The sequence below is a fragment of the Agelaius phoeniceus genome, chromosome 4, assembly GCF_051311805.1.
Source record: "Agelaius phoeniceus isolate bAgePho1 chromosome 4, bAgePho1.hap1, whole genome shotgun sequence".
Lineage (NCBI taxonomy): Eukaryota > Metazoa > Chordata > Aves > Passeriformes > Icteridae > Agelaius > Agelaius phoeniceus.
This window is the reverse complement of record NC_135268.1, coordinates 63,896,269-63,914,872: the sequence shown is the minus strand read 5'-3', so window position 1 is coordinate 63,914,872 and position 18,604 is coordinate 63,896,269. Positions and strand designations below refer to the sequence as shown.

Here is an 18,604-nt window from a genome sequence, read left to right as displayed (position 1 = left end):
GTACCGGGTCCCCTGGCCCCCGCCTGCGGCTCTGAGGCTCCAAGTGCCGCAAGAGACCGCTGCCGTGCCGTCCTGCGGCTGAAAACGCTGGGAGCCGCCAGCTGCCAGCAGGGCGTGAGGCTGGAGGGTCCTCACGGCATGTGCTGCTCTTTTGGGGAAGGTCTGTGCCGCTGTGACAGCGGGCGCGGAACAGCTGCGTGAAAACGCTCCGGAGAGCAAGCTCCAGACCGGGACGGCTGACTGACAGGGGACAGTCAGCCCGGCCCATCAGGGAAACATCTCGGTTCACCTTTTTTAGCAAATAACAGCACATCGTGCAGTCTGGTTTTGCCCTGTCTGAGCAGAAGCCGTGCCCCGCCGTGAATTCGGGCCGCTCGAGCAGCGGCCCTGAGGCGAACCCGCACAGAAGCGGTTCGTGCCCTGCCCGGGGTGCCCTGCTCTGGGCCCCTGCCAGCAGCAGATTGCTCGGAAATGCAGAGCCGCTAGAAAAGGAAATAAAGTAAAACACCGGTTGTATCATCTCTTGGCCATGAGGGTACAGTATCATTATTCTTGACAGCAACCAAGTGTCTGAGCTGTGTCATTATTGCGTGAGATAGTTGAGGGTAGTACCCTGCAAACTGTCCTTTGCCCTTGTGACTCGTTTTTGGTGCCCGGGTATGAAATTGAATTGCTAACAGGAGCACTTTCCACGGAAAAAGGTTTACAACTCAACATTTCACAGAGGAACTGCGGCAGTTCTTTGCAAAATGAAAACATTGTGGTTTTTACTTCCACCTTCACACACGTTTCAAAATTTCAGAGCAAGGCTGAAATTAACACTGAAGTTATTCTTTAGGACAGTCTATTGTTACTTTCCTATTGCAACCACCTTTTTGATTTCTTAATTAGTTTTGAAAGTGTTGACTTGGAGCCAAATTATATTAAAACATTGCGTGAAGTCAGAAAATTTATAATATATTTTAAGCACAGAATGCTTTTTTAAATTATCTCTTAGGTTTTCTCATTTGGGTAATATCACGGATTTGCAATGTAAATAAAGTTAGATGCAATAGCTGCAATATTACAGTGTAATTTTTTTTCTCTTTTATGAGTGAAAAGCTGTTTGATTGACCTATCCAACTGCTGCCTGATTTAGCTATTTTCCAAATACAAGCATAGTATCTGTTTATTTGGCTGGAGATTGAAACATTTACTCAATGTCCTTTTTTTATTTTTTTATTTTCTTTCTTTCCAAACCTGTTGCGCAGTACTGGAGCTGCATCTTCCTAGAACTGATTTGGAAGTCACATGCAGAAATACTGTCCTGCTGTTCCCTTCTACTGTGTTTGTACTGTTCAGAACTAGAGCATGACCTCCATAAAAGAATAAGGTTGAAAGAAAAGAGAGGTATCAAGGAGATATACCAAGAAGATGGAGTGAGGAAAGGGGTTGAAAAAGCAGACTGCTGAAGTAGTTTCTGTACTTCATAATGTTTAAAGTCTCTAGTGAGCCCTTGGCCAGCCCTGGGCCAGGATGTCCTGCCTGTACCTTTGAGTTGCTTCTTTCAGCCGGTCCTTCTGCTGCCCTGTCCGATGGTTTCTGCTCCCTCCAGGCGCAGCAGAGATCTCTGCCCCTGTGAGGTGCCAGGGATCGCTGGGAGTGCCGTGAGCAGCAGAGGGCTCTCCAACACCAGCTTCTGGGAGCTGCAGAGGATCAGCCGCTATTTCTTTGGTCCATGAAAGTCACGATTCTTCTCTCTCTCCCCCGAAGCAGTGCAGTTGTACCTCCTGACAGGGAAATCCTGCAGGGTCTGTGCAGTTTTGTAGTGCTCTTGCCTGACCCATAGATGCACACAAAGTTGCCAGCAGACTTCATGGGGCCTTACTCCATTTTGTTGTTCAAGATATGGTATTTTCTCATCTTTTATCACCCCCTTTCTTAATACACAATATGGTAATAACCAGTGGTGTCCCTGTTTCATATTTAGCTCATATTTTAATAACAAATATGATTTAATTCGTTTACATTGGGTAAAAGGCATTTTTTCTTTGTATCGAGCCAGTTGAATTAGAAAAAGGGAAGGGCAAGATTTTAGTTGCCTCTGCAGTGCTGCACTCATGCATTTGAACAAGTCTATGGATTCAATTAACACCTCTTTTAATTTCTTTTTATAACTAACAATCCGATATCTGTGGTGCTTCAGTTTGTGTTTTATCTTTTCGTTTTTGCTGCAGTTTAGCTAACAATGAATCAGAAAGAAATGACTGGCAACCAAAACTCAGGGGATAATTTGCTGGCAGATTTCCCTCAAGGCCCCCTTTCCAGATATCGTAAGAAAGCTTCCTTCAACTGGAAGGAGATGGCACTTTTCATAGATGGTGAAGATATCATCCAGCTGAAGGTAAACTTGGCAAGAATTGTAGGCATGTTTTAATTGTGCAGGTACCAGTAGAACTAAGTATGTTTTTTTTTAAAGGGAGTATAGTTAATAATGCTCTGTAAATATGGAGCATGAAGGAGTTTGATTTGCACAGCTAATTTTCAAAACAGAGCTGAATTTTTAAGCAATCTATTGTGCTGTGTCATAAGACTCATTTAATTACTGAACATCAGTACAGGGAGATCAGCAGGTGCAACATTCCAGAACTTGAGTGTTCATTTCAAACTGAGAAATAACTATATTCTACCATATTTCTTTACTGTTTGCTTTAAATCATAGATCACATGATTTTGCAAGGCACTTATGCAGAGCTACGTTCAAGCCACCATCAAACAGTATTTCTGTCTTACTTTGACCTAATTTCCAATGTTATGTGCTTGCATTAATGTTTATGTGGCATTGCAATTGGAGATTAGCATGTGAACCTTGCTGAAAGCTAATCCTACCAAGAAAAGAGATTACCTGCAGCACCAGAGATGGTGTGGAAATGCATGACTTGGAGATACAGAAAGAGAAAGAGCTAACTTTCTGAAGGTGGTGTAGATTTACATAGATTTAAGTAATCTTGAATCTTCACCATAATTATAAACATCCTAGCAGGTAGATCAGAGAAGTCAAAAAGGCCTGGTTTTGCATCTGGCTGGTGTGTGTTACAGCAGAGATAAAACTTCAAATGTTCTGTGTCTGGAGTTTCAAAGCTGTGTGGGCATGTAGAGATGCTTACACAGAGAAAGGGAATGAGTGCCTTTCAAAGGAAAGCACAGGAAGTCTGGATTTCTTCCTTCTTATGTGAAACACAATTAAGAAGGTGTGGATATCTTGAAGACACAGGTCTGGGATAAAAAAAATGCCATAATATATTACCTAATACAAAAAGGATCCAAATTACAATTAGAAGATGCACAACCCCACATTGGAGGGCTGTATATGGTGGTTCCATTAAATGGAGCCTTTTTTTACTTTCATCTGGGAACACAGCAGTTGTGGTAGCCTAATGGTTTTACCATCATGGCATATTTCTAACTGAATGTAAGCCCTGGAGTTTTACCTTTATCCTCAGACTGAGGGACTTTTGCCCTTTGGATTCTGCTAGCAGCTTCATGTATTGAGATAGTGAAGCTGCTACAGAAAGCAAGTAAGTTTTACCATACTGTTCTTGTAGGTTCAGAGTGAATCACTTCATGGTGAAGGAGATGTCATAGAATTTAGCTGCATAAGCTGTATATATGACAGATAATTTATTTCCTAATCCTCTGGAATTTTTACTTTTTAAGTTTGTACCTTCCAGCAAACAATTGTAGTTTGAGACCCAGTGTTACTTTGAAGGACGTTAACAGGTTTTGGTAATGATTTTAGGTCAGTATTCTCATGTCAGTTTTTTCCTCTCCAAGAACAGAATCTTCTCTGCTCTGGAAAATGATCCTCTCTTTGCACATCATCCTGGAGAAGATTTGTGCCGTGAGAAGTACCAGGAGCTGACCTTCCTGCGCTGCAAAAGGCTCTTTGAGTACGAGTTCCTCACTCAGCAAGAGATGATGGAGGACCCATTAAGGCTCTTTCATATGGTGATCTTTATAGGAATGTATGATTGGTCTCTGTGTCTCAAGTTTTTCTTACATTCTGGTGTAAGTACAGTTCAATGGCTATAGTAGTGTATGTTTGAATTTAAGTAACTCCTAATACCATAATTTTGTTGCTTTATGCCTATCTTATTAAAACTTGATCTTTTCCTTGTCCTTTCTTTTCAAGAATGGTATTAAGTTTTAGCTGGTTAGAGCAGTCAGAGAGCTGTGGGTAATCTTTGTTGTTAAACCCCTGTCTCCACTAGAATCCCACCTGGACAGTAAAGGTGAAACAGTATAGACAGAGATACAGAAAAAAATTTTTGATGCCTTCTTTTGTTTACTGCTCTGCTTCCTCTCTAGGGTAGCCCAAGAACTTGGTTGTTGGTGGCTGTGTGTTTGCTAAAGATTTGCAGGTATCAGAAACTTACCTGCTTGAGCTCCAGTGTCTTAATGAAGGGCAGAATCCAGAAGGAATGAAAAGCAGTTTAAAATTTCTCACTGGCATCAGTGGCTGAATTCTGTTAATCAGTTGTTTCCCAGATTGGTCTCTCACAAAGAATGCTCAACATAGCTGGTCAAATATCATCAGTTTAATAAATTAATTAATTATTACTATTCACACAGCTGGAGACCATCTAGGAATTAGAGTTTTGTTATGTGAATATCCACATGGGAAAACTGAAGGCAGCTTTCAAATCAGCATTCTTGTTTGATGCTGAAGCAACTACTTTTCAGTTCCCAATCTGTTTGCAGTAAAATGAACTAAAATAGTCTTTAAGTTTTCCTTTGCTCAAGGGAATATCACTAAGGACAAGTGGAAAATATTTCTAAGCAATTGCTATGAAGGCTTGAACAAGTTAGAGCTGGGACAAGTTCAGTCATCTGTAAAGGGGCCTTGACAAGATCAAATCCTGACTTACCTCCCCCAGCTATAGTCTAATTATAGTTTACTGTGCAGGTCACTTTCCCTGGTCTCTTTACTGGACATCACTATTAAAAGTCATGTGCAACTTGTGCTTTTCATCACAGGGCACTGATTTAATCCATTATTCTGTTTTTACAGTCGTTTGCAGGTTCAATTATGAGTGCTTCTAAGAGACTTGCATATGTTTTGAAACAAGCTTATACTATGGAGGTAATTTTTTTTTTAATAATTTGTGAGAAATGGACACTATTAGAACTGTGTTTGCACTATTTGCAGTTTTAGTGTTATTTCTGATCTCTTTGGGTACCTAGGTACCTCTAAATAGCAAAAGAAAAGGCCATGGAGCAGATTCAAGCATTGAGCTCTGACTGTCCTCACTACTAGCTCATAAACCACTTCCTGGATATGTTTTGGACTATCCAAGTTAACATGCAGACAAAATTTGGGAACTTCTCCCTAAAGGCAGTATAGATGACATTACACCAGTTCAGGCTCTGTCCAGAGTCATTTAAAACTCTCCTGCTAGGATACTCTTAACCTTGACGTGTTGCCATAAAAATTCCATTCTAATGTTATAAAATGGAAAATAATAATGTCTTAATGCCAAAGAAACACCACATGGAGTTCAGTGGGAACTTGGGACCAAGCACTCTGCAGAATAAATGCAGCCTGTCTGATACAGAAGGTGCCAATCCTAAACATTTTCTCCAGTCCAGGCCGTGTGGGCAGCATTCACTGTCTGGCCAGACCTTCTGATTTTAAAAGATCAATATTTTGATTGCACTTTAACTGAGCCTTGTGCTTCTTTTGTTGCTCATTATCACTTCCTGCTTTGTTTTGTTTTGGTTTTTTTTGCCAAGTTACTCTCCAATAGCTGAATTTGAAACCATTTGAAAGTCTTGCTGTTTCAATTAATGTAATAAAGTGGTCTTGAACTGTGCCCTCTGTCTCCTAATTCAGATTTTTGGATGTTTTGCTCTGACTGAACTCAGCCACGGATCTAACACCAAAGGCTTACGGACTACAGCCACATTTGATCCCAGCACTCAGGTTAGTCCTTGATGCACACTGTCAGCCAGGCTTCCTTTCCATACTAAACTGTGTGAGAAGGAGGTGGTCCCTGCACAGGCTTCAGCCACCACAGCTGAAACAACTCTCTCAGTTCTTTACTTGAACTCACAGCTCAGTTTAACCTAAAATCCAGCAAATGCTTCCCAGTCCATTAACCTGCATTTCTCTTTTTTTAACTGCTTAAATGAGCAATTAAAAAAGCTGAGTTTCAGTCTTTACAATGAGATAATGAGCTTTTTGAACTCTAATTTTTTTTCCTTACTACATATGTTCTCTCTAAAGTTGAACACAATAAGAGAGATTTCAGGTGCTGGAGTGCAGTATAGAATAAATCCTGGCAGTTAATGAATGTTTTCAGAACATTGCCAGGGTGGTGAAAAAAAACCCACCTGATTTTAATTATTTATATAATTTTCTTTTTATTTCCTGGTCACAGGAATTTGTCATCAATACACCTGACTTTGAAGCTGCAAAGTTCTGGGTTGGTAATTTGGGGAAACATGCCACTCATGCACTTTTGTATGCCCAGCTCTATACTCCTGATGGACAGTGCCAAGGATTACATCCCTTTATTGTACAGGTAGGGTAGAAATATTGTTAATAATTTTATTCTTTTGGGGAAGAGTGGGTTCAAATTCAAGACTTTGTTATGATGTTATTTATACCTGACCAGCAGATTCTTTATTTAATACCTTTACGTTTTATTGGAATTGTAACCAGGATATTTTTTTTTAAATGTTCACTGATTTTATGAAGGTTGTAGAGCTGGTTTTATACTCTCAGTTTTCTGCAAAACCTTCAGAAAATATAGAAGAGCTGAAAAGTCTCCAGATGATATTGGTACTTGTATAGATAGAACTCGTCTGTGTCATATGAAGTCCTGAAAGTCTTGCACAGGACTTAAGATGATTTATGTCTGCCAGTGCTTAATGCTGATCTTCATGAAATCTGCAAACTTCTACAACAGAAATAATTTTATAGAATTAAAGGCATCAGAAAATACGTAGAAAATATATTGGTGTAGTACAAAACTTGTACATAGTAAAATGTACTAGGCTAGCTGCAGACTGAACAAAGTTTATTACAGAATTGTAATATTTCAAAGCTGATTGCTACATAAAAATTCCAATGGTTTCTGCTTTGTCTGTGTACACCTGAAGGAGGTTTCAGTGCTAGTCTGATGAGAGCAGTCATCATTGTCAAGTGATATTTAAAACAGTGATGTAATTAATGCCATATTCCAAATTAATTTTCATTAAAGTATCTGTGTCCTGAATGAGAAGATGCATAAGTCAAGTTATATGCAGGATTATGTGCTTGAAAGAAACAGAGAGGTCTCTTTATCATTAATATCAGGGTACAAGTTGGGAATATTTTCAACCTTGGAAAAATTCAGTCGATAGCTTTCATTGCTCTGTTACTGAAATGTTTTGTTTCACTTCTGTACAGATTCGAGACACAAAAACTCTCCTACCAATGCCAGGTGTGATGGTAGGAGATGTAGGAAAGAAAATTGGGTTGAATGGGTTGGATAATGGGTAAGTCAATACATCTGAAAGAGAAAACATTCTAGGTTATGTCATACTGCAGTGGTGCAAAGATCCCCTGTATCTGTTCTGTCCTTACTCCTGAAATGTTCACTAGTGGTTTAAAATTGTTGATATTTCTAAAAAAAAAAATCCAGATTGAAAGATCTTGATTTTCAGTATTTTCTATCTGAATATTAACAACCTTTCAGCCTTTCTCACTCTTGAAAATGTGAAGTGCTCCTGGTATTCTGTGAATATTCCCCAGGTAGTCTTGCAGTTACAGACTCTTCAACAATAATAATGGAAAAAAATCTAGTAAGTTCTGAGTAAAGAGCTTTATCAGCTTCTGCACACATCTGGATGTAAGACTTTAATTATTTTTTCTGTTGATTTCCAGCCCACAGGAAGGCTAATGGTGGCCCCAGACAAGGTTTATTTTCAGTAAAGATTAAGATAAATGAGACCAAAGAGAGAAACTGTCTCTTGTTTAAACCATGGGATTTCTAGACTGCAGCCAAGAAAGCAAATGCTAGTTATTTTCTTCTGTATTGTGTGTGTACAGTTGAAATAAAAACATACCTGGCTCCATTTCTTAGTCATGGACTCCAAGGGCCTTTCTGTGTCTACTTTAATAACACCCAAAAGGTGATTGATGGGGAGGAGATACAGTGAGAAAACAAAGGTGTATTTCTGCATTAAAACAATCATTATGTAAAAGTTATTTAAACTGTTAGATTAGTTACATAGCTCTGTATAAAGACATAAACTTTAAATGGTAAAGAAAGGTTTCACTTCCTTATGCCTCAAATTTATTTCTTTCTGTTGATTCAGTTTGTTACAGATTTATGTATTGTCCTTCAAAACAGATCATTGCAGTAAACACATTATAGACATCTGAAAGTATCCTGGTTTCAAACATTATGGCAGTAACTGTCTTTCCAGAATGTTGTAGGAATTTTATGGTTACTTGGCTCATTATCATTGATTCTCTGTTTCCTGAAGACACGGAAGGAATAAATTTTAAAAACCTGAAACAACCCAAAATTAATTTGTAGAGGAAAACTGTAAGAAAGACTTGGAAAAGAGGGCTATTTAAGGTTTGGTGGGTGTTTTTTTTCTGCTTCTGCATTACAGACTAGTAGCCACCAGATGGCACAGCAGCATGGGCCTGAGTAATCTAAATGTTATTCAACTTCATATTTCTACAGAAGTATTTAAATTCTGCTGTTCATTCTTATATTGCAATATGGATTTATGTGCAACACGGGAATGAAGAGTATGCTTGTTATGTGACTTTAAATGTACATAATTTTAAATAATTTTCTCCATTATCTACTGGAAAAAAATAGAGTATTTATTCAAATACAGGTAATAACTGAATAATTTGAAATTATAATCCATAAAATACTCCTTAAGTGAGATAACAGTGACTTCCTATCTTAATGTCAGATGAAGTCCCTTATCTTAGTTGACATCATATGTCATTTAAAGCAGTCATAGGGCATTCCTGTTTACTTGTATATGTTGTTTTAAGAAAATTATTAGTTCAAACAGTAGTGCCCAAAGAACCCCAATCATGGATATAGATCTCTTAAATATGCATTAAGATAGTCCCTGCATTAGAAACCTTAAGACAGCACTTGTAGATTAAGAAAGAAGTATGAGGGAGCCCAAGTTTACCCATAGATACCCCTCATTTAGCTAAAAACTCCAGGACCCTGTGTTCCTAAACTACTTTAGCTGCTTTGTTTTTTGGAGAGGTCTAAGACTGCAGGCAGGCCAACATTGTTGTCAAGAACCAGGGAACCAAGTTTTGTTCTGCAACTTTCCTGTTCACAATGAGATGTCAGAAGCGTCAGGGCTGGGAGATGTCAGCTCTCAGAGGCACATGAAGGTCTGGATGGGGACTGGAGAGGAAGTTCTGCATTTGTGTGCAGAGACAACAAGCCATGCCACCCTAGATCATGGTTGCATGATCTGCAAAATGCCAGGATCCACAGGGAGATAATTTCACCACATACACCTTGTCAAGGTGTTCTCCTTTGCTGTTTGGCAATCTTACATCCTCATTTGTCTCAGAGAAGGCATGGGCTTGTGTTAGTCTCCACTACATGCACTGCCAGATTATTTTGAATGTGTCTGTGAAGTCTGGTTCAGCTACCATGAGCACTTAGTAAATCAGGTCTATTTCCATATAGTTACACTCAGGATATGTGGTCACAGTGGGGATCAGAGTCTGACATCTCTGACAGATGTTTGCTTTTGTTCCTGTGCTTCAAGAAATTTACGCCAATAATTTTCAATATGGATACAGAGAGTTAAATTCCTGAACACTAATGAAGGTCATGGGGAAGAAATTCCAGAGCCTCCTTAGAAAATGCAATTGATTTATGCTATGTAAGAAAACAGAGTAGTTGATTGTAGTTGTCCATTCTGGCTTTGAAAAACAATTATTCTCTTGGGTTGTTTGGCTGAAAGCTGGTTTCCTACTGATGCAGAGTATAATTTTTTTTTAGTAAGAGAAAGAATGTCAGAAATAATGTGGAAATTTTTGCAGTGTGAATCCATTTCTAAAATTATCTTTCCAAGTAATTCTCATAGTTTCATAATGTGAATGTCCAAAAATCACATGGTGTTTGCAGGTCTTTGTAACTTTAGCTGCCCTGACAACAAAAAAAAGACAAAATCACTGTAAAATATTTTAAAATATTTTTCTTTCTCTAGGAAATTTACAATAATTTGTGTAATCGATGCATAAAGGGGTAAAAATAGAACTCTATTTTTTCTTATGGAGAGTTTAAACTGGGTTCGTGTTTTGTTACCAAAGTTAAATCAGACTGCCACCAGGGGATGCAAATGCTTCAGTCTTTGTTTTATAATATTAAAATGTCCACCTGTTGCTAGTGCTCTGGCAGTCTTTGAAATATGCTGCTCACTGAGGACCCAAAATGGTAGTCGCTGAGGGGAAAAAAACTACTGAAAAGATCCCCGAGTATTTGGGATTTCAGGGGCTTTTCAGTAAAGTGCGTGGCAGGCATAAGGAGTGGAGGGGTGGCACACACATAAAACAAGAGCTGGGCTATGTGTTGATGTGCATTTCTGTTTCCTTCCTTAGGTGTGGGGTTTTTTTTGTTGGTGGGGTTTTTTTTGTTTGTTTGTTTGGGTTTTTTGGGGGGGGCAGGGTGGGAGAGGATGTACCTTAGCTACTGAAACATTGCCCAGATTGCCCATTACCTCAGTGCACATCAGTAAATGATTGACACTGAATTGCTGGTGAACCATTTTCATGTCCAGTTGTAAGAAGCAGCAAATTTCTGCTTTCCTCTCTCCAGAGATGGAAACAATGCCCAACTGTATCTGCATGGGGAAGAGTGAAAATCAGCTATAATTGTATTTCTGAAGTAGTGCTTACCATGCCTCTCTTTGTAAAACATGTTCTGAGCTCCATTCAGCTGATAACATGTAGCAGTTTGTTCAGCAGATAAAACCCTTTGTAAGGGAAGAACTAGAGAAACGAAATTGTCATTTTACCTTAAGCCTTTGTAGGGGAGGAAAGGGTCTTTCTAGAGGAAGAATTGTTAGCTGGATCTAATGATAATTGTGGGCTTGGGAAAACTGGTGGGGTTTATGAGCTGTTTAACAGCCTTTCATGTACAATTAAAATGTAGCCAATCTTTGCACACATACAACACACTAAGATGTTCAGCGTGTTCTCTAGCAATCAATGAGGCCAGATTCAGTGTTCTGGATACTGAATACAAAACAATGCCCAAGAAGAAATGAGTAAAGGGGATTTATTTGATAGAAAAGCAATGAATTGCGTGAAAGGATCCTTCTGGAAAGAGATGGCTCAGAAAGCCCTCACTATAATTCCTTATATATTGACAAAGATGGGATATATTCATATGACTTCCAAACCTTTACAAAGTGCATTTAAATGGTTAATTCATACTTTGTTTCTTCATTAGTACTTCAGCATCACTGCCAATAATACATTATGATGCTGCTATTGCTAGTTTAAGGACAGAACAATCAGTCTAGTCCTTTTTGTCTTCTACTATTTATCCTCTTAATGCCCATTTAGATTTTGCAACTGTTGCAGTTATTTCACCAGGAAGATAGGAGCTATAATACATGATTGAAGCCTAAATAGTCTTTGGAACTTCATCTTTCAATCTGAAACAGTAGTTCAGTGAAGATAATATCCATAATCAGCTTCTTTGGTTATTTGCTCCTACTTCCACACTGCCTTTTTCTTTCTGCTGTGATGAACATTTATGTAGCTGTAGGGGAACTGGAACTGCATGAAAGCTCATGGAAAAAAAACCCTACCAATTTTTGTAGTCTTCAGTCAGATAATTTGTCAGGTCTGGTTCACTGCAAGGCCTTAGGAGTGGCTGTTTCAGTACAGGAAAAAGAACAGAGATATAAGAAATTAAGTCTAAAAATGAGTCCTTCTTCCCAAATAAACAAGCTTGAGCTTGTTTAATATTTTTTATTGACTTACAGCCTTGGACCTAAGTATCAAACAGTTGTGATAGCAATAGCAATGAAGTAGCTAGAGATGAAAAAAGAATGTTAAAATGCTTGTGCCTGTATTTACGTTATCTGAATACACCATGAACACTTTAGTTCTTGTGAAAAGTGCCACTTCCACAGTTAAAACTAGGTATTTTGCAAACATGTCTTGCATGTTTACAGTTTAAGTTAAAGCTGTGCTTTTTGCAGCAGAATCATTGACATTTCCCTGCTTTGCCCCCCTCAAGTAGTTTCTGCAGTCAGGGTTGGACACTCTGTGGGTACATACAGTGTTACTATGCTCTGGTCACATTGCTGCAGAGTTCTGCCTTATTCCCTCATTTTTGTCATGTTCATGTGCCTCAAGATTCTACAGCAATAGCTAGTTCACACTGAAAGGCACTTGATGTGGGTGAAAATGGGGAAAGGTAGACTTAAATCTGGTCACACATTTGTTCTTTGATGCACAGAAATACAGCCTCACATCTGCAGTGAACTTCAACCAGCCATTTTTGTTCCTTAGCAGGGCTCTGTCAGCTCTTGACAGCTGCAGGAGTCTGCTCATCCAGTGCTCCTCACAACACGAGCACTTGGACTGTAAGAACTTAAGTGTGAGTGAGTCTTTGTGTGCCTGTGAAGTCCATTAGGTTAGGATTAGGAGGGCTATAAACTATGTTGTTTTATCATTGTTATTGAGCATTACTGTACAGGGCTGCATTCTTACATTACAGCCTTGATTGTAGAAAATAAAACTAAAATACTGCCACACAATTTCACTGTAAGAGTAACTCTTCTCAGCTCTAACCTTTCTGTGAGCATCAGTCTAGAATTTGTGGCAGTTTTCTTTCCTTCTGCAAGGTTTTCATCAAACCTCTGAAATGTTATTCTTCCCAAGGTTTAATATATCCCATAAACAGCCCTGATATTAATTGACTCACAGCCTTCCAATACAATTCACCTGGTTTCTGTTTCTGGCTGGAAGTCTGGCATTAGAGATGATTGCACCATCTCTAAGGTAGTCAGTAACAAAAGCTGGCAGAAAAGGATTTTAGTGAGTCTGAAGTTCATCAAAGCATGTTTGAGCTATTTGTACTATAGGTAACAGTTTATTACTTTAGTACTGGCAAAAGGAGCTTGTAGCTTTTCCAGCTGCTCCTCTTTTATCAGCATTGCTGCACACCAGATGAATTACTATTGCGTGATTTAAAGTCAGTGAGATTAACTTAGTTTGAAATGTTCCCTAAACTACTGGCCAAGGAACCCAAACAAGAATGCTGCTATTGGAATGGCACTTTCCTCTGCTCAGCTGCTCTTGGTAGAAATCTATGTGACACAGGGTTTTTTTATCTGTGGTAAAAATGTGTCTACAGGATGCAAAATTGCACATTGCTGTAGAGGCCTGTGATATCTATTGAAAGTGACAGCTGTCTGTCTGTCTTGCTGAGAGGCCCTAATCTCAGTCACGCTATCTGCTGTGCTGGAGAGGCCCTAAGTAGGGCAGCTCTTAGACCTCTGGTCTTGTCATCACTGTGTGAAATTTAGCCATTTTCCAAGCTTGCTGGTACATGATATCCCCATGACTGTGTATACAGTTCCATTATTGTAAGATATTTCTTCAATTCTTTCAGGAGATTTTTCCCCTAAATGCGTTGACAGATGTGGGCCAAGTCCATGCTTTCTAGGCTAATAACCATTAAAAATGTGATCATTGACTTCATTAAATCTCACTATTTATTTTTAATATGTTCCAATATCAAGTTCCAATTGGCCAGTATGTCTAACAATTCCCAATAGCAAAGTTCTTGGGGAAGGAGCATAACAGCAGTTGGCAGCAATCTCACAAGGTCACTTAACCCACCAGTCCTGTGAGGTTCTGCCTTTATTTTCAACACTTGTGCTTATAGGCAAAATATCTTATTCCTTTACACATGGAAATTTTCTGTTGAATTTTTAATTGTTAGTTCTGCTCCTCTGCTTTGCTTCTTAAAGTCTTTGCCATCTAATATGCATGTCCACATATCTTTATATAATATTTCTGTAATGGAGAATATCAAGGGAAAAAATCTAAACTTTAAAAACCCATTACTTGAATTCATTTTGATTTTAAGAAAATAGGCTACCATATAATGAGAGGAAATTCAATATTCTGGTTCATTAGCTGTGAGTGAAGCTATTAAAGAAGGGTGTGCTTGTACTTTTCAATCATAATAATTTTAGGTCATCTTTTATGTGGTACAGAATTAGCTTCCTTATATGTGTGTCAGACAGATTATAATAAAACTTTCTTGAAGGTTTTTCACTCCTTCCAACAGAAGACTTCCCTTAGATTTAACTGTTTGGGATTGTATTACAGCAAGTGAAAGTGGATAAAATTGTTTAGGTCATTTTGGGAGCTGTTTTGTTTAGCACACATCTATCACATGTTTGTTATGAGTAGGCTTGGAATTCCTGAAAGTAGGCAATTGGTATATAGGTTTATAAAGTAGTAGCTTTCAATTTGCTTTTTATGAAGTATCAAGCACAGGTCAATATAAAAAAAAATTTCTACAACTGCACAACTTAGCTCAGTGAGTTGAACTAATCACTACAGTGTAAAACACAACACATAACAGAGGACAATTTGCCATTTTATTAATTGTCATTGTCTCCCAGGTAACAAATGACGAAACAAAACGAGGGGTCCTCAAGTGGTACCAGGAGAGGTTTAGGTTAGATACTGGGCAAAATTTCTTCATTGAATTAGTGTTAAGACATTGAGACAGGCTGCCCAGGGAAAAGGGGTGGAATCATCATCCCTGGAAGTGTTCAGAAGATGTGTGGATGTCACACTTGGGGATGTGGTTTAGTGGTGAACATGGTGCTGCTGGGGTAATGGTTGGACTCTGATGTTGGAGGTGTTTTCCAGCCTAATGATTCTGTGAATGCTGCCATGAAATCTTAACCATTCATCACATAGGAGGCTAAGCATGTTCCAGATATGTATTTGCAGAGAGAAAGCCTAAGAACTGGAGCCCTTTAAAATATGGTCTAATATGTGCCCCAAAAATTGTATCATCTCTTAGAGTTAGGTCAACTCTTCCTTTAGTCTGGCTTATAATTCCAGTTTTTATCACCTAGTCAATAGCTTTTTAAAATAATGTTTCATTGCTTCCTTCCATGCATCCCTTCCTTCTTGGGAGGGATCCTTATAAACATCCATGGAGCTGTCTTACTTTCATCACTCTGATTTTTAAAATTCTCATTTGACTTAATGGCTTGTAAAAAATGATGAGCTACTGGTGTGCTGTGACTGGCAGGCATCCTGTCAGGAAAATATTCTTCAGTAATTAGTGTCTGCTTCACTGTTTGAACATAGTTGTAGCTTCCTACCTTATGCTTGCATTGTAAGATCCTAGGAGGAAGCACCTTCTTGGAATTCTGTGGGTGGACAGCAACTGTGAAAAATGAGTATAAACTAGAAACCTAAACCTTGCCACACACACACTTCTGTAATTAAAGTAATGAGTAATAATAATTTAAAAGCTCAAGTTCTTTCTTAGGTGCATGCTATTGATTAAAAATATTGGTTGTTATACAATTTTTGTTGTGATTCTTTTTGGGATATAGGGAGCAGAGAATGTGAATTTAGCCAAAAGATCTTTCTAGAAAGATATTTTGTAGTTTCAGTGATATGAAAAAAATATTAACGTAGATGGAAATCAGATTTTTGGAAAATCTGAATTTGCTTCTATTACTAAGTAGTGTAGTCTCACTGAAATTGGCATTTAACAAAGCACTTATTGGAGTTGTTGAGGCAGCTGGTTCTTGGTTAGGATAGCACGCCTTTCTCCGTGTCTAAGTCTGAAAATTCTGTGTATCTCTAAGGCTGAATAAATTCAGTATTCAGATTTGTTTCCTTGGAAACAACTCATAATTTAAAAGCACATGCAGCAATGCAGCCCTTATGTAATTTATTAATGTGAAAGACCTAGCTCTCGTGAGCCATATTAAATAGATCAGCCTTTATTGGCAGGAAAAAGGAATTTTCTTTGATTACAAATACAGCTTTTCAAGTGCTATTAGATAGTGAGATATTCATGTGTGGGGTTGATACTGCTGCTGTTGTGCCAAATTGTGTTGCCCATTTGGGTGAAACAATTAAATCACTTTCTTCCTGAACTGTATGAATACTCAGGACAGTCTATTTACCTTAAGAACTTCCATCTTTATTGCTGCTAGAGTGCTGCAATTTAGAAGGGGTTATGCTGCTCTTCCTTTTTTCAGAATCCACATTTCAGGGAATAGAATTCCTAATTTAAGTTTAAACAAAGGAAAATTTTACTTTCAGTTCCTTATCAGGGCACTATTTCAGCTATGTCCTTATTTGTATTGCAGTAGAATGAGTGATCCTCACAGGTCTATATTTTAGACTCATAAAAATATATAGTGTCTCTATTCCAAAGCAGTCTCCAGACTGGAATAAACAACACCTCAGTTAAGAATACAGCTCTGCAGAGTTGTTTGAGGCAGGGAATTATTTGGAATGAGAATGGCCCAGTCCTGTTCTAGGTGGCAGAAGGAAGTTGTTCATCTTCCCAAGCCTTTTAACTGCTGGGGTTCCAACCTAGCCAACCTACGTCATGCAGCCTGAGAATGCAGTTCAGCTTTCTGAGGTGTCAGTGAAAGTACCTGTCAAACTGCCTGTGTACAAGGTCTCTATTAAGTAAATTCACTTGTCTCTTCCCTCAACCAGAATACATTACTTATCCTTCCATTCTTTTTTACTTCTTTCCTTACAAAGCTGCTAAAATGGTCTCCTAGAGTCAATGAAGTAGTTCTTTTGGTTTTGTAAACATCATCTTTTTGAAACAAAAAACCAAAAATCAGAAGAGTTATAACAAATAATTTCTCTTCTTGAATTTATTGTACTGCTCTGAGTCTGAAAGTCTTTGTTGTCCCAGGCATACTTCCCTAAAATTGCCTACTTGGCCTGATGGGCTCTGTTTTCAGTTCACTGACATGCCTGAGATAATTCTGCAATCCCTTCTTTCTTGTGACCTTTTTTTCTGTAATATGAACACCTCAGACTATGAAGACATAGATTTTATACTGTTTGTGTATTTTTTTAAACAGATTTGCCATGTTCCATAATGTCAGGATACCAAAAGAAAACATACTGAATGTAGCTGGAGATGTCACAGCAGAGGGGAAGTACTCAACTTCTATCAAGGTATGAAACAAGATCTTGTTTCATTAAATATACAAAGGTATAAGTAGGTTGAGAGACAGAGCAACAGGCCTATTATGTCAGGAAGTACTGGATACCTGAACTTAAGAAGGCTGTTGGCAATTTCACATGAGGTATGAATGTTGGTTTTTTAATTGCCTTTCAGAGATGTCTCAACTCACCTTGCTGACTTTACTAAATTTTGTATTTTTTCCACTTGTCCCAAAGAGTTTAGAGTTTGACTGTGTTCAGGCAAGACTATTCTGAGTCTCACCTGAATGCCTCATCTGAATGAGTCAAGAGACAAAATTGACAAAGTTGCTTCTTCTCATGCTACCAAGTTGCATCTTTGTGGGGGTAAAATGAAATGTTAGCCTCAGCATTCATTCTGTGCTTTCTATTCCTTCAGGAGGTTAAAGAACGTTTCAGTGCAGCTCTGGGATCCTTGTCCAGTGGCAGAATTATGATCACAGGACTTTCCACAACCAACTTAAAGCTTGCCTTGGCAATAGCCATTCGCTTCTCAGCAGCTCGCTGTCAGTTTGGACCCACTGAGGATGAAGAAATACCTGTCCTTGAGTACCAAACACAGGTAAATACTTTGGAATTCAATCTGCAGACTTCTATATAATGAAACTCACATTCAGAGCTACTGTAGGTCACAGTGAAATTAAAGTTGTCTATGTCACCTGAAGTATCATTCTAGTACAGCTGTGGGGGTTCATTCCAACTCAAAACCTTCTCCTGGCATGACCAGGCTTTTAGAACGAGTTCTGAAAGAGCAAAACCAAAAAAAAATTCATGTTTCTCTGAAGTAGCTGGAAGCATTTGTCTTCTAAATAGTAACCTTGTAAGAGAAAGGCTGTCTTACATACACGTGCAAAAGTACTGCAGATGTAGAAAGTAGCATTTGTTTCAAAATATCAGTGCTTCTTTTGTTGCTATGCTGTTTCTCATTTGTAGCCTGTATGCTTTAAAAGTACAGAACTCAATGACATTCGTTGTGGTAAACTCTCAAGCTAATAGTGATTTAAGAGGATTATAACCAAGGTTTACCTGCAGTTGATGCTGATGAGAAACACTTTTTGCTATGAAAAAAATAAAAAAACTGTATGTAGAATAACTGGGAAAAGGGGAAAACTCAGATCTGCTGAATGACAGAGGTTATTATATAATAAGTGCTGAAAACAAACCTGCCCAGTTGGTCCTTGCAGTGTGGGTGCCTTTTTCCAAGTTGACACTTACCTTGCAATGCTGAAAGATTTGAAAGATTTCTTGAGTTTCTGCAAACTGGTGGAAGGTGCCTTCCACCATTTCTGAACAAGCCAGGGTGTGCTTTCCACTATTCTTTGAGTCTCTCAGTTTTTC

General features: G+C 38.5%; 1 protein-coding gene across 4 annotated transcripts in view; it reads left to right on the top strand.

Moving 5' to 3' along the window:
- ACOX3 (acyl-CoA oxidase 3, pristanoyl) overlaps window positions 1-18,604 on the top strand; it is a 32,539-nt gene that overhangs the window by 128 nt on the left and 13,807 nt on the right. Inside the window, exons 1-9 of one of the 4 annotated variants that reach the window (XM_077177763.1) lie at window positions 6-283; window positions 2,217-2,383; window positions 3,814-4,047; window positions 5,051-5,122; window positions 5,873-5,962; window positions 6,420-6,563; window positions 7,433-7,521; window positions 17,143-17,239; window positions 17,646-17,828. In XM_077177763.1, coding sequence (XP_077033878.1) covers window positions 2,228-2,383; window positions 3,814-4,047; window positions 5,051-5,122; window positions 5,873-5,962; window positions 6,420-6,563; window positions 7,433-7,521; window positions 17,143-17,239; window positions 17,646-17,828 — 1,065 coding nt within the window. In that variant the 5' untranslated portion in view covers window positions 6-283; window positions 2,217-2,227. The other 3 variants (XM_077177762.1, XM_054633176.2, XM_077177764.1) reach the window with 3 other exon arrangements.